Source organism: Protopterus annectens, chromosome 11.part0 (assembly GCF_019279795.1).
Source record: "Protopterus annectens isolate FY-2018-M chromosome 11.part0, PAN1.0, whole genome shotgun sequence".
In the NCBI taxonomy this organism is placed as follows: domain Eukaryota; kingdom Metazoa; phylum Chordata; order Ceratodontiformes; family Protopteridae; genus Protopterus; species Protopterus annectens.
The window spans coordinates 814681259-814706336 of record NC_056745.1 but is presented as its reverse complement, the minus strand read 5'-3'; the positions used below and the strand labels follow the sequence as shown (position 1 = coordinate 814706336).

Genomic DNA, 25078 nt, shown 5'->3' with positions numbered 1-25078 from the left:
CAGCCTCCAGTTTGGCTAAATAGTTGCATCTCTCACATATATTTGAACCTGTTTGGAGGAGGAGAGGGTTGTCCATGTACATGAGACAGTTGTAACATTGCCTCAAAATTCCCTGATTCACCAGCTGGACTGGAGAGGAAACCATTGACTGACCTTTGGACATGCTAGAGTAATAGGGAAACTGAATTTAAGACGGACCAATAGAGGACAGGGTAATCGTAGAGAGTATAAGAGTAAGTAGTGCTTATGGTTTAATAGTGCTAACTTGTAGGATTACTTAATTGGACCAGTGAAGGGCCTTAGAATGAGAATATGGTGTTTAAATTGAGAGATAGAGCAGTTCTAAGGGAAAAAGTGAAGAGCAGACTTTGTGGAGCCAGGAATAGTTTAAACCCAATTAGGCAGTGCTGCCTGCTGTTGCACTATGCACAAAAACGAGCAAAACCGCGCAAAAGAGGGTTTTAAGAGAGGACGATGAAGGAGTTTTGGAATTGACCCAGAATGGCCAATAAAACTACAGTTTCAAGTCAGTAACCACTCCCACAGGGGCAGGCACGCTGCTCAATGTTTTTCACTGCCACTGATCAACAGAGAGACTTTCCTTTAGCCCAAGCAAAAAATGGCCTCACAGAAACTTACAAACAGTTCAAGAACAGCAAGCCTGTAACTGAACTTTTTTAAATCTCAGAAAAGTGGGAAAAAAGCAAGATTTATTGTTTATTTTCGCATCTCTCATGACATTATGTGCATACACTGGTTTATATTTGCTAATAGTACTCTTATGTTCTTTCCTGGCATGTTTCAGTGTGGTCCTGAGATAAGGTGATGGGGAATTCTTACAATTTTGCACCATTTTCTGTCTTATCTTATATAGTCAATTAATACTGCAGTTCCATCAGAAAGGTTAAGTCCTGAATTTACCTTTATATTTGAGGAGGATGCATATGGACTTTTCTATGCAGCTGTTTAGGTAAAGGTCAGACTTTAATGTGGCAGCCATCTCAGTCAGGTCTACTGAAATGTTCAATAATGTGCATCATACATGAGCCTCTGGCCACAAATCATAGCACTGGTTTACTGGGTCTTTATAACAGACAATATATTACTGTCTCACAAGACTGTTGCTTGATAGTATTTTTTTGCCTGCATACTGTACAGGTATATATATATATATATATATATATATATATATATATATATATATATATATATATATATATGAATACTATATGAATTATCACTGCATGCATTTTATTGAGTGGTGAAACAGTGATGTTTTCCATCGCTGGTACAGGTTGTGAAATTATGTAATGGTTGAAGTTCATTATACCATTACATAACTCAAGAGGTTTTGACATTTGTGTAACCTATATTTAATTTCTCAGAGTGTGTGTGGGGGGGTAGGGGTAAAATCTCCCAGGTAAGAAGATTTTTTTGTTTTACTTTTTGCAATTGTAAATATAACTTATTTGTTAATATTTGTGATTACTTTCTTGCAATGATTTTAGTGTTGATTAATGGTAAATGCCAGTGACTATGTATAGTGTTTTGTGTTTCTTTCGAGCTCACTGGGGATTATTCATTATATGTCTGTCTAAAATTGTTTTTAATTGGCAGCAAATGAACTGTATTATTTTCCTTCAAGATGGCTATTGGTATTCTGTGCACTATGCAGTTTTTGTGTATTCTGACTCATGAGCTTTGCTGCTGTTACACTCAACCTTTTAGCCAACAACAATGAACATCAACTGTGCTCATCTAGTAATAATGGTTTACATGCTAATTAATGTGTTAGCTGATTCTTGCTTTATTATGAGCATGCTTTCCTCTTCTAATGTGTATTTTTCAGTGTAGTATTAGTATACAGTGAGAGAAATATTTAATATAGTCTTTCAGATATGCTTGCCATATGGAGATCAGCCAAATATTACATTAACTGGATATTGCATACCTCCTAAGGTATTTCTTACGTGGACTTTGTTTGCTGGAGGTATTCCATATATATTGGAATAACAAATTAGACTAATCATGTTTATTCTGCAATTGTGTGTCTCATGCAAGCCTCACACATATTTCCTAACTGTTCAGGTATGGCATTTCACCATATGCCCTCCTTGTATGGTAGATAAATAGAATAATCGATTCAAAGAATAAAAAGGTAACATCAACCCAGGGACCATAAGCACTCACTGTCATAGGGTACATCCTGTATCCAGGAGAGTAAAACAAGTCAGGCCCAGGATGAATATACCGGTACCCATACAATCACCAAGATTTTCCTTAAAGTAGATGAGGGTATAATCCTGACTTATATGTAATGAAAGACTATTCCAAAAATGGTGGGATCACTGAGTATTCAATCTATCACTCCAGTGTGTCTTATGTATTTTGTTGATGGAGATTCAAATTTTTTGTTTGCATATTTGTGGTGTCATTTGTTTTTTGAAGGTATAAGAGAACAAGGAGGTCTTTGTCCTTAATAGCATGGAATGTTGTACATAAATTACCATGCAGGAGTTGATAAAAGACAGAATGTTGGGATGGAGCGACAAGTCTGCTTCAGTAGCTGAGGGTCTTTAGTCTTGTGATCGTTTTGCATCCTACACGTGCTTATGATAAGAAAATATATATATATATATATATATATGTGTGTGTGTGTGTGTGTGTATGTGTGGTGTATGCACTTTTGGTTTTACTGAGTTGGAGCTCATCATGTCTTTGATTATTGATCATGACTTATTTGTTTTTCTATGTTAACCAGCTAAGTGAACTGGTCTGCTGACTTTTTTCAGCCATGGCCTAAGCTCAAGAATCAAGCTGCTTGTATACCTTATACAGTTCTTATCTAATCAAGAACATAAATATACAATCAAAACTTACAATGTGCAAATACATTGAATACATGACTCATCAATCATGGGAGCTGGACATTTCTTCCCCCTACTAGATCCATGTTAAAGCCTAAACCCAAAGCTTATTGAGTTAACTTTGACCAGATCTCGATGGGTTCATAAAAAACATAACACATTTGCAACTTAATGTCTTCTGGATGGCTGATTACTTTTGTCGTTGTTGAAACTGGCACATGCTCAAGATCCCTTTTTAAAGACATTGGCATTGGTTACATGAAGGGGAAGCTTGTACCATTGTCAAGAATTACACTGAGTGAAAGTATTATGTTCATTTTTAGAGATGTTTTAAGTTTGATAGTTTTTACAAGCTTGTTAGCCAGCACTCTGATACATTATATAGAGAGAGTTTTGAGGAAAAGAAGGTACTGGGAATTTAATGACAAGGAATGCAATGCATAAATCACTCTAAGGAGATGACATGTCGTTGGACAGAGTGGTAATCTATCTGAATAAGACCAGCTATACTGTTAGTGAAGTAGATTTGATCTGTTCTGAGATGAATGAAGTGCTTGACCAATAGACCGAAGACTGGAGCATTTTACCCTATAACTAGATAACTGATTGCACAGTGCAAATGAATAGTCACTAGTAACCAGGTAACAAGGAACTACAAAACCCAACTACATTAGCGTGCAGGTGTGAGCCCTCCTGTGCTTACATGTTCCACCAACAAAGTTTGCACTATGTAACAATCCACAATTCAAACAAACCCATTTATTAATAATAAAAAAAACATTGAACGTAGCGCTTTTGTCCCATATACAAATGAACAAAGATCTCCCTGCAGTGCTAGAAAATCCCCTTCAGTATTTTAAGGTTCGCGCTGAACCTGTTAGTTATTGGTGAGAGCCATCTCTGTGGATGTATCTTGGTCATTAGCAATTGAGTATATTTTGTGATTTTTTTTCCAGCAGTACAGTAGTTGTTAAGGAAAGCTGTGTTCCAGTACTTACTGTGGTATGTTTGTTGAAGTTGAACGCCTACACATTATTTTTATATTATGTAAGGGCTGTCTCCAGCCCATTCTGGAGACCTGCTATGTCTAACGGGTTGAAGGCAATTCTACCCAGTTTTGTACTGTTAAGCAAATTTGGTGAAATACAAGCCAATGTTATCATCTCCTGCATCTGAAAAGAAGATGTAGAAGAGAAGTGAACCAGCAACTAAGCCTTGCAGAACCCATTTGGTAACTTCAAACAGTAAAGACCACTGAACAACTGTATTTAAAACTAGTTTGTAATGGAAAGCTTGTTGTCAATCCAGCAGACTTCTGCCTTGACCTTTAGCTCACATAGTTTGTTTATAATTCTTCATGAAATTTAGTCTCAACAATTGTAACTAACTCAGAAAAGGCTAATAGGTTTAATAGACATGTCCTCCTCTTAATAGATCTGTTTTTCTATTTTTTTTTATAGAAGCAAGAGATCACTTATGCCTCCTTGAGAAAGTTCCATAAAAGTCCTCTGTTAAATCTTTTATAGGATACTTTGAGACTGGAGGGACTGTAATGACTAGGATCAGCTAGAAATCCTCCCTTGTAGATAGCATCACTGTGGATTATTGCCATAATCTGAAGTTCATAGGTTTATCGGTAAATAGAGGCTATCAGTATGCAGACTATTACAAGCCTAGCTTACAACCAGAGGTCAGAATCAAACATGGTACTTTACACCTGTGAGGTAAAGACAATAACCATTATGTAAAACAGATAGAGAGGCTTCTGTTTAATAAGATGTAAGGGAGGGTTACTATATTATATTTTATAGCTCTGAGAAAATTTCTTCAGTGTCATTAGGCCCCATAGAAATGATGTTCTTGGTTTTGCAGATATGACTGGGGGACATCCTCAAAGTCCAGTGTTGTAGTGGTCTTCCTTATGGAGATTCTAAAGTATGAGATACATTGCTTCAATAAGTCTGAAATAAATTACTTTACTGGATATTGCTGATATATTACGGTTCAGAGTACAGTGTACGATTAATTTATAGAGCACTGATATACTATTACATCTTGGTTTCCTTTTGTAGTTATAGAACAGCATGTTATTGACTTCTGATATATCTGTAAGCTCATAGGTTGCCTTGGTTGTACAGATTGTCCCAGTTAGTACTTCTTAGACTGTAATGGCCTTGGTTTGAGTTTTTGAAGTTAATTTCCATTTCAAAGTTACAGACACTATTTTCTTAATGTTGTATAATTTGTTTATTCTGCAATTTCACCAGAGTGCTTCTTCATAAATCTTTCAAAATAATTATGTCTAGTGAGAACATGGTTAATAGTTCACCCATCTAGAATATTATAGAATTTATTTAAACAAGTTGGCTATCTTATTGCAAGCATTTAGTCATAATCCTAGTTATTGTTGGTAAAGAGTACATTGATTTGATGGCAGTTATTGGAGAAATTCAAAAACACGAAGTGCTACAGCAAGATTAATATTTCTTTAGATGGAAACTATATTGCACCAAGGTCTGATCTGACAAATGGAGGTTGATGGGGCACCTTGGGTAGATTGATGTTATGTTGATCAAAATAATATCCGGTATATTTTCCCTGGCTGGAATTTTTTCCAGTTATCCCAGGCAGTTAGTTTTAATGAAAACAAGGAGGTATTGTGTGTGTTAACTATTGGCAGTATAACTGCTCCAGTCATTTATGGGGTAGCTGAAGTCACCAATAATTACTATATTATTATTATTATCATTATTATTATTATTACTATTATTATTATTATTATTATTATTATTATTATTATCATTATCATTATTATTATCATTATTATTGTTATTATTATTATTATCATTATTATTATTATTATTATTATTATTATTATCATTATTATTATTATTATTACTACTACTACTACTATGATTTTCTCAAATTCAGTAAGACATTTGTCATGTTCTTATGAGGTCATAGTGGGGAATGCATAACAACTATATATTTAGTCATCACTATTACTGACATTTACAAGGGATTCTGTTACCTCTCTTTTATGGTTTGTGATGAGTGGTTTTGTGATCAGAATGTTATGAATATTGGTGGGCACAACACTACCGGTTCCACTGGGTTTGAAGGAGTGAAAAGTAATACACCATGCAACTTGGGAGATGCTTGGTGGCCTTTAAGTTAGGTTCCAGTAGGAATGCACATCCCCACAAGCTCAAGGTCAGATAAGCTTTGAGATTAGGTACATAGGAAACAACACCCTGATGGTTACCTGCCATATCATGGACCCATTGCTGTAGATCTGTTTAGTTCTTTACAAATACTCAATTATGAGTATGACTGGTTCACTAAGGAGCCAAAGTGATAAGCAGAGAAAAAAGTAGGTGTGTTAACTCATCCTAACACTATTGATTAATTTAAAAAAGTAAAGGTAAGTGAACTGAACTCATCATAACCCTATTGATTGAATTAAAAAAAAATAAAACATACAAACTTTTACCTGGCACAGGTAATCAAGCAGATTAATTAGGTTACAAAAAGCCATCTTAAATAGCATTTAATTGGACTAACAATGAAAGTGATAAATAAAAATGAATGTAAATTCATCCTGGGAGTGGCATCTATGTCCCCCATGAACAGGGGCAGTCAGTGCTGATCACAGAATTGCTCTGCTAGCAACAATCATTTAGATATTGTCAATAAGGGTACTTGGGCTGTTACATAACTAGGATTGTAAAGGCCCTAGGTCCTCTAGCCTAGTAACCTCCTATGGACCTATGAACCTATAAAAATGAACAAAAGGCTGTAAAACAACTACTAGCATACTGAATCAATATACTATGCCCCACTTTTTCAGAAACAGCTTAAGTCATTAACACCAGTAGTATTGATCAAACAGTGGCACCCCTTTCAAATATCCCTATTTGTTCAGGCATGTCCCTGATTTTGGCTCAAAAGTTAGCTCTATCCCTCCAATCCCTCCTAAAACTAGTGATTTAGGGAGAGAAGGTAGTGTATTGCATATAAAAATAATGACAATAATTAGAGTTACCAACTTCTTTTAATTCAGACAATGTATTTTAATTCACATTATCTCATTCTTTCAACTCCTTAATTTAGGAGTATTAATATTTTAAAAAGTGTCCCAGATTGCCCCTGATTATTTCTGGATTGTCCCTGATTCTGGATGTAAGTAGGTGAGAGCTATGCACTGTGGTGTTAACCACTCCTACAGAGTTACCTGTGTGAATGGTCTTGCCCTATGAAAGATGATAACTTTATTCAGATGTAACTTAAGGAGCAGAATTCACAGTATTCAGTGCTACTGTTAAGCACATTAAATATAAGAAAATTATTTCAGCTGAGAGACAAGTGTAAAAAAGGTGCTTTTCTTTCCTAGTTGAAAAGAAATGTTTTTATATTTCATTTTCTTTTTGCTGTCGTCCTGTCAACTGCTGTCTAGCCTGACAACAACCAGAAATGTAACACCTAAATAATTAACTGCCAGCAGACACTAATGAATTAATACTGTCTAATTCATTACAAACTGCTGACTTGCAAGCCTCTACTGATGTATTCCATTCATACACCTGGAGCTTGCTCAGGCCCTCCCAATGTCTGCTGCTGTCATTTACCTTGAGTGTCACCGGAACTCATAACTTAAAAAAAAAGCATAGGGACTTACATGACTCCTGAGTCCTGGTATGTTTAACAAAAGTCTTTATTTCATCTCCTAATGTCTGATAAATATTCAGAAATCAATTATTTTTCTATTTGTTTTCCCTACATAGAAAAAGTATGCAATGTACTGTACAATATATATATATATATATATATATATATATATATATATATATATATATATATATAAGTATATATAATTACAATTTCACAAGGAAGAATGGTACTTCTTGGCCATCAAAGTTGCTACTTAAACTTCCTTAAAATGAGGGAAAAAAAGAACCATAAACTCTACCTAGTCTCAGTTGAGACTTCAGTCACTTGTACAGTGTTTAGAAATCAATACTTCTTTATTAAAAAAATAAAACATTAAATGGATGAGTGCTTTTGCCCTTACCAGAGCTTCATCAGATTTAATTCCAGTTTAAATGGCATGCATTATTTATATATGCTTTAACCAATAGCTAATTATCGCTGTACTTGAGCTGGGGTCATAAATTTATGCTATTTGGCCAAGTTAAAATAGGATAAATCTCAACTTTCATCCCTGTTCTGCATATCTATTGACAGCTAATAGATTACAGCTTTTGGTCTGTATTTCCATCCTATGTAGTGGGTGCCGAACTGATACAGAAACTTTATAAAACTATTGTCACTGGCTATGAACATCCATTAGTACATCAACTTTTCTATGATACAACAATTAGATGTTATTTGCCATATTAAAAATGGGTCACAGGGACTAACAAAGGCATGACTACCAGTTAAGTTAATTGCAGCTAGTCAGGGACATGCTGGGAATTGTTTAGCTCTTCCAGTGACTGGATGCATCTACCTTGCATCCTTTATGTCAGGTAATGTGCCACCCTTTGTCCTGGTCCCCTTCAATAAACACATCACACCAAATGATGTTTGATGACCTTTATTAAACTTCCATAAATATAACTTTATTAATCACAGCATTAACAGCCATATAACTGTTAACTAGGGCAGCGTGACCTCACTCACCCTGACCAAATAAGCAGTGTTCTTATCTCTGCTCGCTTATTTTACTTATCAAGCAGCATCCAACTGCTCACTTTTCTTTCACAACTCATTGAAATGAACATCCAACACTTGAGGAGGAACAGACGATGGACAAGCCTGCTCCTCTTCACCACCTACCCAAACTTATAAAATAACCACACAAACCCCAATGTTCCAAAAAAAAAAAAAAAAAAAAAAATAGGGCGGAAGTGCAGGTAGCAAGTTCAAGTCAAAATGTGATTTCTTTTTACCCATCCTACCTCATTTCCTCCCAATCACCCTACATTCCCATTTAACCCTTTCACCCCCCCAACTAGCTTTCTTTCCCTCCCCTCTTAATTCCCATTACTATTATTACCTAACCCTCACTTGAAGATGTCCCTGGACAAATTGGTTTGTTACTAAACCTTATTTTCATGAAAGAATGTATATATCTAGTGCTGTATCAATTATAAGTAGCATGCCAAGAGCCATAAAAAGGCTCTGTATGTGCTAGGTATAAGATAACGTACAACATTCGATGACAGTGGACTGAAGAGGATTAAATATGACTAACTCATGTTCCTGCATCCCCCTTATAATGACAGAAGACATAATCAGTCTCTAATTGAGGTAGGCATAGATTAATTCATAGATTGTTATTATGGTACTAGGAAGAATTAGAAATCATATGAAGATAGGTCCACTGACAATATTCATACATATAGAAGCATTTAAAATAAGTGAACCTCCCAAATGTTTGCATCTGTTTTGTTGACACAATTTGGTCGATAAGATAGGTGTGGGAGAGGGACAATCCCGAGGGCTGGGGAATATGCCCCTTCTCTGGAGATTGGGCAATCTTGGAGCTAGTATATGTTTAGAGAGTGTGTGGGGGTGGGTAGGCAAGCACACCTGCAAAAAATAATGCTTTTGTTATTTTTTTTACTTTAAAATTTGCATACGATGAGGTTGTTACTTACTGTATGAGCAGTAACATGTTGACATTTGCATTGTCAATGTTTTGGGGTCAGAGTCAGGAACATCAATGTTTCGGTGTTTCAAGGAAATTAAGTATACCTGTATATATTTATTTATGTATACTCTCACTTTTACAGAGTATACATGCTCAGACAAGGAGCAAGGAAAAAACAAGTCATACAACAAAAAAGGGATTTACGTATTATCACAACCAGATTTTGCGATCATAATGGTTACTTCCCGATAGTGAAATGTGACCGTTAATGCTTTAAAAATGTGAGACAATGTGTTTTCTTTGACAATGAAGGGTCTTTTATGCAGGGTTATGAATAAAAATAAGAAAAATACTGATGGTGTCTATGCATGCACTTCCCGGCAGCATGTCATGTCATCTTCTCTGTTACTAGAACTTAAATGAAATGAATAGGTCCTGTCCCTACACATATGGTGTTAATGTCATGACTTAACTAAAGGTTGCTGTAAGTAGATAGTCAAACCTTTCTGTGACAAACAACCTAGACAGTCTTATCTGCATAGTGTAAGAAAAAAGGAAGATCAGCTAAATCCTTCATCCAGGGTACCATCCTTTAGCGACGTAGTGTAATGCAAAATAAAATCAACAGGGCTGCTGCTACACACATGCCTTTAATGTCATGAGTTAGGAAAGGTTCGGCAAGTACATACCTTATGTTTTCTCTAAGAAACAGCTAAAACAGTATCTGCCTACTGAGGGAAAAAAGGGGGTTTTCAGTATCATATCCCTCCCAACCGTAAATATGAATCCATTTACTTTACAGAAAACCGTAAATCAGAAAGATCTGTTCATGATCGCTAAACTATGTATGAAAGGGATTGACTGAGGTCAACACATTTTATATCTTCACTGAAATCCTTCTTGTTAATCTCTCAACTCTGCTATTATTAATCAGCCCCAGGATAATCTATTTTACAATCAACTAACAGTTACAAAGCAGTTTATTCTTCTTCGGGAAAGAAGTGCAGGTTATCGTGAAGATGTCCAAACATTGACATACACACATCCTTCTTCACATGACTCAGTGGGAGCAGCCCTCAGTAATGCATTTCTCATTACCTCTGACCGGGAAAGCACGCTCCCAGGGAAGGCAAATTTCAGACTATTCCTCTTGCAATGTCATAAACCACCCAACAGAATAATACTTAACAGTTGACACTAGCCTTTTCACGCTAACATTGCTACTTTCGCAAATACATTCCAAAGTATGTCAGGGTCCAAATCTTGCTGCGATAATACGTAAATACCCAAAAAAGATTTTGCTCCAACCAAAAGGCACATTTTATTTATTGTATGTTACAGCAGACCTAGGTTTCACCACAAAGGCTTTTTCATTGGTCTGCTGCAAAATACGATAAATAAAACAGTTGTGCCTTTGGGCTGGAGCTGATTTTTCTTTTGTTGTATGGATATACATTCACACACACACACACAGACACACACACACACACACATATATATATATATATATATATATATATATATATAGGGTCTAAATCATTTGAGCGAAAACCCTATTACGAGAATATGAATACATCAAACCGTATTGCGCAAAGTACATAAACCTCGAATATCCAAAACTGTGAATTCCAAAATGTCAATTTGTTTTGGTTGGCCCATCTGCGGTATAGCTCCGTAAGGTAAGTGTGTGATATATAGGACTTTAGGGTTAGGATTTGGGTTAAGGTAAGTGCAGAGATAGGTAATGTGTGTAAGATTTAGTGTAGTGTTAGATGTAGGGTATTTTTTAAGTTTATGTATGTGTGTTATTTATTTTGTTTGGGTGTATGTCTGTAGGGGAAGTATGCAGTAGTTACGGACCTTAGGGTTAGGGAGTGGTTAAGGATAGTGCATAGATAGTTGTGTATGTGGAGTTTAGTGTAGTGTTGGAAGTAGGGTTTTATGAAATGCATGTATGTGGATTATTTGTTTTGTTTGGGTGTATGTCTGTAGGATTTGGTTAGTGTATGTATGTGGTTTATTTATTTTGTTTGGGTAGGTACTAAGTAGCGGGTGGCGGGGTTGGCCGACTATGATAGTTCGATATTTAATTTTTCGCGGTTTAGTGCATTCGGGATTTTCAGGTTCGAGGTATAGGCGTCGATGTTTACGTATTAGTGTAAAGGGGTTTTCGCTCAACTGATACAGACCCATATATATATATATATCCTTATTCATTCTGATGAGACTTTTGCAACTTGCAATGTGTGGGTTTTGTCTTTCAGCCAGTTTCCTGTCGATCGTACTACATTATAGGTCAATTTTAATCATTTCATTTAGCTTCTAAATGCTGCTATCATGGGGAATGGTGCTGAAGACGTTATCCAGGTGAAGATACACAGTGTGTAGTGCATGGCCGCTGGCTACAGAGTCTATTACCCTTTTGAAGAAGTTAACTGGATTCAGTAGGTAAAATGTACCCTTCACAAAGCCAAACTGTCGGGGTTAGTTCGAATAAGATTCTTTATACTGCAATTAATGAGGTAGATTATAATACATTAGTGGCTTAGCAGATGAGGCTTACAAGACTGATAGGTCTGTAATTACCTGGGTTGACAGTAAGGCCACACTTATAGAGGGGCATCATGGCTGCAGTGTGCCACACATTAAGGATGAAATCAGTAACTATATTTAAGTTTGACCCAGTAGTGTAACTAGGATGGTGTGAGAGGAGCAACTGCCCTAGGAACAAAGTGCTGGGTGGGGGGGGGGGCATGACCAGCCAATATCAATCTTTTGTTAACACAATATCGGCTTTTTAAAGCTAATATTGCATTTGTGGTCAAGCCTGAGTGCTGGAGCACTCCATGTGTGGTCTAAACTGTAGCAACTGCTTGTTACATTGTAGCAAGTAATTTGCTGTAGTTTAAAATTAAAAAAAAAATAATGTTTTGCTTTAACTAAAATATGAATGCTGTAGCACTCCATGCAGGCAGGGTATAAACTGTAGCAACAATTTGCTACATTTGTAAAAAGCAGTTTGCTTTTTTTTATTGCTCTTCACTTAAGAAAATTAAAGGGCATAGATCTAACTGTAATGCGTCAATAGCTTACAATGTATCGATCAGCTAATTACAGTAAAATACTTTTTTTTTTGCTTTTTACCTGAAGAATGGAGGACATGGAGCACTGGTTCACATTACTGGCCCAGGAACCTGGTTGAACCAGCTATGCTTTTGGGTAAACAGTGAGTCTGTAAATTTTTAATCTTGGTTATCACGTTTAGTGAATGATCCTTACAGATAATTGGGGAAGTAAGGGATTCATCGATGGAGATGGGATTGAGTTGACTCTAAATTTGTTTGCAAGGATGTTGACAATGTCTATTGGGTCAGAATAATAGGTGACTTTTTACTAGGTTCAGAGCAATGCGGGGTATTTTTTTTTTCACTTTTCTAATATAGCTAAAGAAAGATTTATAATTACCCTTGCCTTTGGAACTCAGTCTAGGTTCATGGTTGCTTTAATGGACTTGATAGTGTTTTCATTTTTTAATGATTTTGATATTTTCCTTGAGAAGACAGGTCTTGGATCTGCTAAATAAGTTAAAGAGTTTCTTTCATTTTTTTTGTGGAGTTTATTTCTGGCAGTAGACCACCAGTGTGGTTTATTTTTAAATTTCTCATGATATTTTGTCTTGGTAGGGACTGCTAGCTCTATGTTTTTTTTTTTTTTCTAAATGGGTGTAGATTTCCTTAGTGAAGCTTGTTGTAGTATCATAGTCTTTTTATCAATGACATAACAATGGAACTGCCATCAATAAATCTAGCACTTTATGCAAGTAACATTATTCTATTAAATGCAGAAAAAAACAGTCCTCAGCTTACAAATAATATTACAATCTCATAAGGATGTACACATGGACCAAAAAATATAGTATTCATTAGTACTAGTAAATCTGGTGTAATATTCTGTGCCACCCCATCATAAACTTGTTGATCAATCTCCACTTACACTATGTATCCTACATAATAACCTAATCTCAGAAACCATGGTAAAATAAACTATGAATCAATTTAAATTATGTTACAGAGTATCTAATTTCATCTTTTAGCTCTAGAAGTCAGAATAGCATTAGTATATTAATTCCCAAACTGTCATATGCCCTACTTATAGCAGCATGACACTGCATTCCCAAACTGGAATGTTTGGGTCTATATCACTTCATCGAATATGTGAATATCGAACGCTCACATGAGCAAATATTCACGTACTTGAAGTTTATGAATTTTTTTTGCAGTACAGTGAAGATCAAGATTTTTGCCCTTTCCTCACTGTAGTGTGATCTTGGAGTAGGAATATATATTTAGCAGTGGGTGTACAGTTTTTGAGTACGTGAATATTTGCTCATGTGAGCATTTGATATTCACGTATTCGATGAAGTGATATAAACGCAAATGTTCCCTACCCATAATGAAAGTACACCAGCAATAGCATGCATACACACACACACAAACACACACACACACACACACACACACACACACACACACACACACACACACACACACACACACACACACATTAGAAACTGGAATGAGCAAAATATGTTTTGCCTTCCTAGCTGATATAAGAATTCACTATTGTAAGATACTAAAGCTAGCTTCATGAGCAACCCTTTAGCAACACAGTAGTTTTACTTCTTAGCACACTTATTTTCAAAATCATATGGCTTGAATACTGCCCCCTTTTGCTTATGAAGTTATCAATCAACACTCCAAACTGCTTACAACAAAATTACAGTAAGAACAGCCTCAAGTTAACCAGGCCAGCATTTGATACAGAAATTGGACATAGGACATTCTGCAAAATAACCCCACCATATGAAATAAATTATCAAAGGACATCAGCAATTAATAAACTATGAAAACATTCAAAACAAAATTAGAACAATTTCTATTTAAAGTTAATTAATTTGTATGCTTCAAAGACAGTGGGTAATTTACTGCTACATATCAATTACAGCTAAAAAGCACTACAAGACATGCCTGTAAGCTTCTACTGTACTTGGCTGCCAGTTCAATTCAAAACATTGTAGCCATGTGACTATGTATATAGACTTCATTGGCATGTAATTGCATACATATTTTACTTAGTTATGAGGTAGGATATTTATAACTGCATGGGCACAATATGTTATACATGTTTTTTTTTTACAATTGTTTTCAAATTTTGATACATACTTATGAAAGATGCACATGCTCTATTATTTACAATTACACTAGGTGTGACATATGCACAAACATTGAAGTGGTTCACATTTTTACCATGAAATGTTTTGTAAGTATTGCAACTGGAATTGTGAAACTGAATATTCCTCTGCACATCCAGATTATTTTACAGTAATCATTATGCTTTATCCTTATCTGTAATATACTGTACTTTTAACCCAGATCAGGGCTGAAAAGGATTGCTTGAGCAGTCCACTTACCTAGTTAACAAATAAATAAACAAATATAAGTGGGAAGGTGTGGGGTCTGTGGAAGACTACCCACTAGAAAAACTCGGGAATTCAGGTAGATTGTGGTTTTGTGTGTGTGTGTGTGTGTGTGTGTGTGTGTGTGTGTGTGTGTGTGTGTGTGTGTGTGTGCGTGTGTGTGTGCGTGTGTGTGTACATGTGAAAAGATGCCATAGCTTCTGCTTACATATTTGTGATCATGTACATGTGTATTCCTTTATCATTTTTGTTTTCCTGCTCTATGGCTTCATGACATTCAGTCTATAGTGATGCCTTTTCTGTGGCTTCATGACATTCAGTCTCTAGCGATGCCTTTTCTGTGGCTTCCTGACAGTCAGTCTATAGTGATGCCTTTTCTGTGGCTTCATGACATTCAGTCTATAGTGATGCCTTTTCTGTGGCTTCATGACATTCAGTCTATATTTATTTAACAATTCTTTACTGGTATAGTCTGACTGGGCTAATTGCCCATTTTCAGCAGAGGCCAGGGGAGGAAAGCTCCACAGAAAAACAGTATAGTACAATACAAGACAAAAATATTAACTTCAGCACATCAAGCAATAGTGGACAAATTCAAGAAGAATAGCAAATTAATTACAAAGTATACAATGGATAGTTCTAGCAATTATTGCAAGTTACATAAAAATAAATTGGTCTGGATGCAAACAATTATACAGAAAATATTTTTTAGTATTAAACAGAATTGATACTACCAGTTTTCTCTACTCTGTTAACTTTTGCCAGCATGGGATTCAAAGATGGCTGCCGTTCTGTGAGCACTACTAAACTACAGCTCTCCATACTATCAGAGAAAAATCTTACCCTGAGGATATATAACGTTCTATTTAACAGTAAATCTAAGGAAAAAACAACTTTAACTTCAACTAAGTATCTTACAAGAGGTGATTGGAACTGAAAAATTAACTAATCAAGCAGGATTATAACAGATCATTTGTCTCTGAAGAGAGTCTCAAACAAAGGACCCGTGTGCTCAGAAATATTGGCCTAACTACACTTGACTTACATTAAGTTCCATTTCTGATCTATAATGTCGAAAGACGTAAAAAATATGGACACAACAACTTCAAAAACTAAACTCTCAGAACTGCTATCACCGGACAAAGATTTAAATTTGAAAAGACAGAAAATTACAAAACAACAGGAACATTTAAAACCAAGGAATATAAATAAACCGGAGCAAATGGCAAACATGGAGGATATAAAAACAGCTCTACTTCCTATTCAAGAAGCTATAAAAGAACTATCTAATCAAGTCCAATCCTTTGGAATTTCTTACAGTCAAATTCTGGAAAGAATGGATAAAAATAATGCAAGAATCACTGAAAATGAAGATAAAATAGCACTGCTTGCCAAAAAATCTGATGCACATGAGCAGGACATTCACTCTATACAAGCTAAAATTATTGATCTAGAGGCGAGGTCCAGGAGGAACAATATAATCATCAGAGGAATACCGGAATCTGTTCAATACAATGATCTAATTCCATCAATCATACAAATACTCACAACATTATTCAGTGACTCGGAAACTGCACAACAAATAACAATAGAGAGAGTCCATAGAGCCCTGAGGGAATCCCAAGCTTTCAACATACCAAGACCTGTTTATGCTAAAATTCTTAACTTTCAAGATGTCAACAAAATATTACTAACTGTTAAAAAAAATGGAGGCTCTATTATGTGGAAAAACAACAGAATTTCTTTGGCTCAGGACCTCCCTTTGTAGATTAGGCAAGCCAGACAGCTATTATCTCCCTATTGTAAGTTTCTTATTGAAAAACAAATAAAATTCCAAATGAAATACCCAAATACATTAATATTTACATTGGATCGGGCTAGACATTCAGTCACAACAAAAAAAGAAGCTAAAACTACTTTTCTGGTGATTTCTAAAAGCTTACCTGCTTCAGAGACCTAGAATAAACTTCCGATGGGACTGGCATGACATCCGAGGTCGGATCCATGTTGTACTGCATGTCAAGGTCTTATCTGTGCTTTATTTGACAGTTTTCTGCTCTAGGCCATTTTTTTTTTTTTGGCAACAGGTACGACCTTTATTTCGTGTTGTTTACTCTCGCTGTAGCATTTCCGAAGATTTACTGCCTCCACGATGTTGAAATGTCCCATGAATGGAGCCGAAATGGTTTTGCTGCTTTAGACGGTGTATTATTGATGTGGTGCTTCCTGAAGTCCGTCTGGTTAAAGGGTCCCCCTTCACGAAGTCGTCAGTCGCTCTGGATAGTCGCAAATCCAACGAAGAGTTTCCAGGACTGTTAAAAGTGAAATTTACTTAGAATAAAGTCTTTAGTACTGGATGAATCACAGTAAACACAACATTAGCCCCATTTTACTTCTAATGTTTAGTAAACACTAGTTAAAAACATAATTTGTCCAAATATACAAATGACATAACCTAACATATAAAACAGATCTGAGGGTGAAAGAATTTTGGTAAGAGGGGTTAGGGAACTATTTTAATTATTGTACCAAGGTGTAATTACACACTTTATTTTAACCAGTTTACATATATATTTTACCTATATAGATTTAATATCCATTACATATAATCCAAGTTATTAACTTAAAATTAGGAAGATGCCTCACATTTACTACTTAATAGTGGGATTTAATTAGTACTACAATGACATTCTTTTGGCAAATACTCTGAGATGCTTAAGAATTTTCTGAGTTTACACTTCTACCTTATTTGCAGATCAAAGAATAAGGGCATATTTAAAGTTACCAAGATGTTAACATATGCTTAAAGATAGTTGACTGATATGATTTATATGTATAGCTGATATTTAGTTTAAAACACTTTGTGAAGAGTTACTAATACAGGTCTAGGGTAACTGTCAGGACCACATAATATAATTTTAACACACACTTGAGGCTACAGAAGACATTAAGCTTAGGCTAAATTACCTAGGAATATGTAAGCTCTGAAGTCCTAAGGTCGAATACTAACTCTTTTGTCAGTTTCTGATATAAGCTTTTTCAGTGTTAAATAAGTTCTGTCCTAAAATTGAAATTGCTTGTCTAAAAAATGCATGACCAATGATGTTGAGTTTATGACCTAAGTCTATTAGTGATTAGGTTACCCGACTAATTATAAAAATGTTTGTTTATCTGCATTAGTTTAGATTTACTAAAAATTGATATGTTTCTTCTCCAGGTAGTAGAAAGACTTTCCTAAAGTGAACAAAGGATGTTCAGTATTTCTATAACTGATGATAATGTCTCAAACTGGTTTCCTTGGTTTAAGTGTAGGTACACATATAAACTAAGGTCAAACAAGCTTATTAGTTATTTCAGGAACACTATGGTTTCATTTATCTGAGAACATATGTTTAATAATGTCCCAAAGTATTATTGTTAAATAAGAGATGGTGTTCCTATGGAGATTAAGTTTTTCTCTGTCTCTTTTATTTCAACTGCAATGACAAGAGGTGTAGATGACTAGTGGTGTTTAAAAGGGAATGTGTAGATTAGGCTTTGTAGACATAGTTGTTAAGTGTATAAGTTCATTACATGTTATATATTTTTATGCGTTAAGTTCTATAATGTATACTCGTTAATATTACTAAATTTCAAAATGTTTAACTACGTTAATAACCTATACTTTTCCTGGTCCAGGGGTATAGTGGGTAGGCACTGGTATGGGACGGGATGTCAAGAATGCTTTAATAAAATATATCTGTTTAATACTCAACTGATTTTATTACACTATCTCCGAGTTTTAGAATACCCACATAAAATAAAGTTTTTGGAATGTGGGTAATAGATTCATGGAATATTACGGGGTCCAGAACTTGAAAAAGAGGAAATTGTTGCTTCATTTATTTCTGCAAGCTAAGGCATGTTTTATATTACTTCAGGAAACTCATTTGATAAATGATCAATGGACAGAAATTAAGAAAAAAAATGGATAAGAGAAATTATAGTCTCAGAAGGTAAAACTAATAGTGCGGGAGTTGCTATAATTATTAAAAATCAATATCAAGATAAAATTTTAGATTCTAAAATGGATAAAGAAGGAAGATGGTGCTATGTGATTCTCTCCTACTCTTTATGATAAACCCATCATACTTAACATATATGCACCATGTAAGAATCAACAGTCCTTCTTAGCATCACTTTATCCTATTTTAAACAAATATACTAGCCAGGGGGGGACTGGGATGCTTATCAGAATCCTAAATTGGATAAATCAAGCCCACAAAGGTCATTTAATAGTCAAGTAGTATCAGCATTAAGTGAGCTCAAGTATGATTTTAAATTATATGATCCCTTTAAATACGTAAACAATCTTCTTAACACAAATAGTTTTACATTTTACTCAACTTGTCATAAAATGTGGTCAAGAATAGACTTTTTTCTAATTTCGGAAACACTGATTAATTTTGATCCTGTAATATCTATACATGCTCGATATCTATCAGATCATTCTAAAATTTCTTTAAGCTTTGCCAAAGACCTTAGAAACAGTCAAATACAAAGGGGATATACTTGGTCCTTAAATCCAAACTTGTTAAATAAAAAGAAATAATCCAGGAAATTCAAGACATCCTAAATTCCTTACTGGTTAGATTAGTCAAACAACAACATATACCTGATATTGAATGGGCAGCAACTAAAGCTCAAGAAAGGTTTTTTTTTCTTCAAAAAGCCTCTTATTATAAAAAAAAATGAATCTTAGAGAAGAACAAACCTTAGAGGCTAAAATTAAATCAATAGATCAGGAATTAAGGCAAAAGCATAACACAGAAACAGAAACGGAATTATTCAAATGTCAGAAAGATCTTTTCTTGAGCCAGAATAATAGGTTAGCATTTCATGAAACCAAAATGCTTGCAAGGTATGCTAATCATATTCAAACTCCATCAAGGGCTTTATCAAGAGTTATTAACCATTCCAAATCATCCTCTCAAATTCCGGAAATACACTACAAGGACAAAATATATACGAAATCTGAAAATATTATCAATACCTTTGAATTGATATACTCTCAAATTTATGGTGAGCTAGATGAGTCACGTACAAATGAGACTAACAATGATTTTATACAAAAAATTAATTTTCCGAAATTAGATGACAAGTTGCAAAAAGATTTAATTAAACCAATTTCCACTGAAGAAATAACAACAACAATTAAAAAGTTGAAATCCCACAAAGCGCCGGGCCCTGATGGTCTTACTCCAGAGTTTTACAAAACATTCTGTAGTACGATTGTTAAAATACTATCATATATATTTAACTATATAATTAACAATAAAATTAATGACATTCACTTCAATGCATCCAAAACAATTTTAATACTCAAGGAAAATTTGGATCACCAAAACCCGGATAATTATAGACCCATTTCACTCTTAAATATTGATACTAAAATTATGACTACTATTTTAGCTAATAGACTGAAGAAAATAATGAATTTAATAATTTCAAATGAACAAACAGGTTTTTTAACTTCTAGGCAAACTAGTAACAATACTTTAACTCTTCATACATTAATTTCTTATGCCAATCAAAAGAACTTAAATTTATATGCACTTATTATTGATGCACAAAAAGCCTTTGATAGAGTGAACATAACATTTATTTTTCATATTTTACCATATTTTAATATACCGAAAGAATTCATCAGGACATTACAAATAGTATACAATAATCCCTATACAACCTTATACATCAACAAGAGTTTCTCCAAAAGAATACAAATTAAAAATGGAACCTGGCAAGGATGTCCTCTATCTCCTTTATTATTTAATTTATATTTAGAACCTTTATTTTTACATATTAAATAAAATCTATATCACAATGCCCCAATACTCTATGGTACCAAGATTTCTATGGCAGCTTTTGCAGATGATTTTAATATATATTGTACAACACCAGTTGCAGATACCAAGAAATTATTAACAGCCATTGAAGACTTTGCAGTAATATCTAATTACAAAATAAACCTAAAAAAAAAGTTATTTCCTTTAAAAACTCCAAAACCCTTTTCGCTTTTACCATTGGTAGGGCAAGTAAAATCTGTAAAAAAGATTAAATATTTAGGTATTACATTCTCCACATATAATAAGGACTTTTATATTAATAATGTTAAATTAACTTGGGATCACATTCTATCTGACCTAAGGAGATGGAATAAATTGAAATTACCACCACTAGCAAAGGTCTCAATTATTAAAATGAACGTATTACCTAGGTTATTATATATCTTCAGATCTACTCAGGTTCTTATCCTGAAGAAGTTCTTTAAACAAATTCACATGGAATCTGCTAAATTTATATGGGAACCAAGGAAAACTAGAATTTCATATGACAAATTGATGACCCCAAAAGACAGAGGGGGTTTAGAATGACCCAATTTTGAAAAATATTACTTAATAATAAATGCCAATAGAATTTTAAGAATTGCTAATTATGATACACATAGTAATAATTAATCCCCTAACTGGATAAGATTGAATTGCAAACATGTTGTGAGTCTGAAAATTAATCCTAAATCATTACCTTTCCGAAGAAAAGATACTTTAAAATAATTTGCTCTAATGGAGCATACTAACATATATATAACATTACTACAAAATCTCTTCAGTTCATTAAATCTTATCCAACACTTGATGATCTTACAACCTTTTCATAGGAATCCAAACCTGAGAATTAATAATCAATTAATAGACCTAAAACATTTTCCACTTATTATAAATTTAATGTTACGGGATATATACCCTTATTTGAAATATTCGGCTCATGAATTAAGACAGGAACTGAACCTTCCCAAATCATATTTAATAATATTGAGACAGATCAAAGATTTATCTATAAGTTACTTTAAAGATTTAAAAATTAATGATTAGGACTTAACGAAATGTGCAAATTTATGGCAAGCCCTCCTACAAGAAAATAAGTGTATATCATCTGCATATAAACTAATAAAAGATTTTAACTATCATGATCAAGTCCTTTTGTCAAATTATTGGAAAGAAAAAATACCATTGATTGAAAATAGTAAAATAGTAAAAGCAATCAATTTAACAATACAATCAATTTCCCTCCAAAAGTTAACATTTACTCAACTTATGATACTTAATAATGCTTACTGTACGCGTCTTAGCTTGCATAAATTTAACCCTAAAAATTCTCCTAGATGCCCATACTGTAAAGATGAAACTGCTGATCTCCTTCATATATTCTGGAGCTGTAAATGTATATGCAAACTATGGAATTCCTTAAAACTACAACTGCAGAAGGTGGGTTATCAAACTTCAACGCTTTCCTGGGAATTTACTATATTACATATCCCCCCAAATAATCTATCCAGATCCCAAATGACCATACTTATGAATATCTTTTTGTTAATGAAACTCTATACAGCAACTAATTGGTTGAATCCATCGCAAACTTCATGGGACAACTTAAAGATTTTAGCGATAAAACATATACTAGCCCACAAATTACTAATCAATGAACATACCAAACATATAAATAATCTGAAGATCTGGGAACAAATTTTCAACATTATATTGGCTTAATGTACAGAACCCAAGATAACCCTTGGATATAAATATTATAAAGTCAAACTTTAACAGAAATTAAATTATTATAAGATATAATACCTATTGATAAGACTCTTCAGATGTTCTTTTTAGTTTAAAAATGGAAGCATTCATGTATATAATGTACATATGTTGTAGGATTGTTGTTAGTAGTATTGTTTGCAATTACCCATGTATATCTCGGTCAAATGTTTGTATGAACAAATTGAAAAAATAATAAAGAATGATTATTGAAAAAAAAATGTTGCCAGTATAACTTACAGGGGATTCGGGGTTTGCTGAGAATAGAAAAATGTCTGATGGAGATTTCAGTAGTGATGCCTCTTCTGTGGATTCATGGCATTCATGCTATAGTGATGCCTAAGTCCACAGTCTCTTTTTGGAAGTTTTATGTTCTGAGTAAAGACTGGGTTATGAGAATGGTGTTCTTTCTTCCCATCCTTTGATAAAATGACTGAAGCAGAGTAAAGATCAAGGCCTCTGGTTTAATGTCGCAGTTGAGGCTCTTAGTAATTGCCAGATATCTCATTAAGTCAATGTTCTTGCAAAAGCTTTTGTATGTTAGATATATACTATACTTTTTTCAAATGTAGCTTTTCTCCCCGGGCCCCCACTGAAAACGGTCTCTTTTTCGGTCCAGTGGACTTTTCTGGTCATCACACTGAAATAAATAAACAAATAAACAAACAGATAAATAAATAAACAAACAAACAAACAAACAAACAAACAAATAAATAAATAAATAAATAAATAAATAAAATGTATAATTCTGAATGGTATTTCATCAAGTTTCTTCACAAAGGCAGTTAGAAGCAGGAGACCTATCCCATGAAAAGACAGTTGTCTTTAATATGGTTTGGTTACCCTTTTGCTAGCCAGCCTTTGGTAAATGGAACTTATTCCGTTTTGTGGTAACACTAGGGTCAACAGTACTATACATGCCTTGTGTATTACCTAAAACTTTACAAGTATTGTCTATCTTGTCTGTTTTTTGGGGGGGGGCAGGCAGGAAGCATATATGTAGTAGAGTAGTACACCATTTTATCTAAATTATTTAAATTTTTTTATTTCAGAAAAATCAAGGAAAGTTTGGATTGCTTCCCAGTTAGACTGAATAATTTGATTCATATCTTGGCCAACATGTCAACAACAATGAATTCGAAGAAGGAGCCTTCCAAACAGGACTTACAAAGCATGCTTCCAAAAAGTGGTTACATAAGGGAGGCAACAATTATTGGCTTTGCTACAAAGCCTGAATGTGTAAGTATCATTTAAGGAAAAATATACATTTTGTTTGCATAAAACATTTATAAATGTTCACTTATTTGCTTGAGCATGTGTTCTTTTGGCTTTAATATGCAGCAACATTTCACGTTCTTGTTTGTTGTAAGAGGAATGATGATACTGCTTTGGCCATTGTTAATGTATTTGCAGACGGTAGAGGAAAAGGAAATTAAAAGAAATAGGAAAAGGATAGTATATTTTGATAAAAACTATAAATATAATCACTACTTATTTTGACCAGTCTTTTTACTGGAAGGGATTTTAATAGTTTGTTCAACAAATCACAAGTTTAACAGTTCTAATAATAAATAACTCTACACAGACATGCACACATGCATGCGCCCAAACATATGAACAAGCATACATTCCAACACGCATTAAATTCTTAAAGACTCTTAACTTTTGATGTGGTTTTCTACTATGTTTGTAGCTGGGAGAGTTAGAATTATTTAGGCTAAATCAACAAGATGAAACAATGATCTTCTCATGACCAAAACGGAATAAGCACTGTACAAGTGTGTGTGTGTGTGTGTGTGTGTGTGTGTGTGTGTGTGTGTGTGTGTGTGTGTGTGTGTGTGTGTGTGTGTGTTTGTGTCATATGTGTGAAGGTATGGGTGGGTGCGTGTGTGTCATATGTGTGAAGGTGTGCATGGGTGAGTGTGCTCATCCCTATGTGCAGCTCTGTCTTTGAACTGTATGAACATATTTCAATGAAAAGAAAGGGTCACTGGTTTTATAAACAGGCTCTACAGACTGTTTTATCAGGCTTCACTGTATATTGAACTAAATGAAAATCTCAAAAAATCATAACAGAAATAGTGTCAAATATGAGAATGGAAAGACAGTCATGCTATACTTTAAAATGTATGTTTCTGAGCTTATCTGTTCATGCTTGCCTACTTGCATGTCGATTGTTCTTCTGCAAGTCATACTTTCTTATGATATTTTGTTCTCCTTTGAATTATCAACCCAGAGCTCACTGACAGAACATGTAGGTAAAAGTCAAACACAAGGATGTTCTTCTTGAAATATGCCTGATTTATCTCACATTGGGGGGGGGGGTAACTCATGCCCCTTTTTAAATATATTAACTTGGTTGCAAATCTGCAGAGAAATGAGAAACATTTTGCAAGGGTGTAGAATATGTACCCATGTTGTGATTTTGCAGTACAATATGAGATGTCTT

General features: G+C 34.4%; 1 protein-coding gene across 1 annotated transcript in view; it reads left to right on the top strand.

The window, feature by feature from the left end:
• The window catches only part of PIK3C2G (phosphatidylinositol-4-phosphate 3-kinase catalytic subunit type 2 gamma), a 1120359-nt gene that overhangs the window by 777454 nt on the left and 317827 nt on the right, over positions 1 to 25078 (top strand). The window contains exon 16 of the mRNA XM_044087254.1: positions 23682 to 23868. Coding sequence (XP_043943189.1) covers positions 23682 to 23868 — 187 coding nt within the window. The remainder of the gene's footprint in view (positions 1 to 23681; positions 23869 to 25078) is intronic.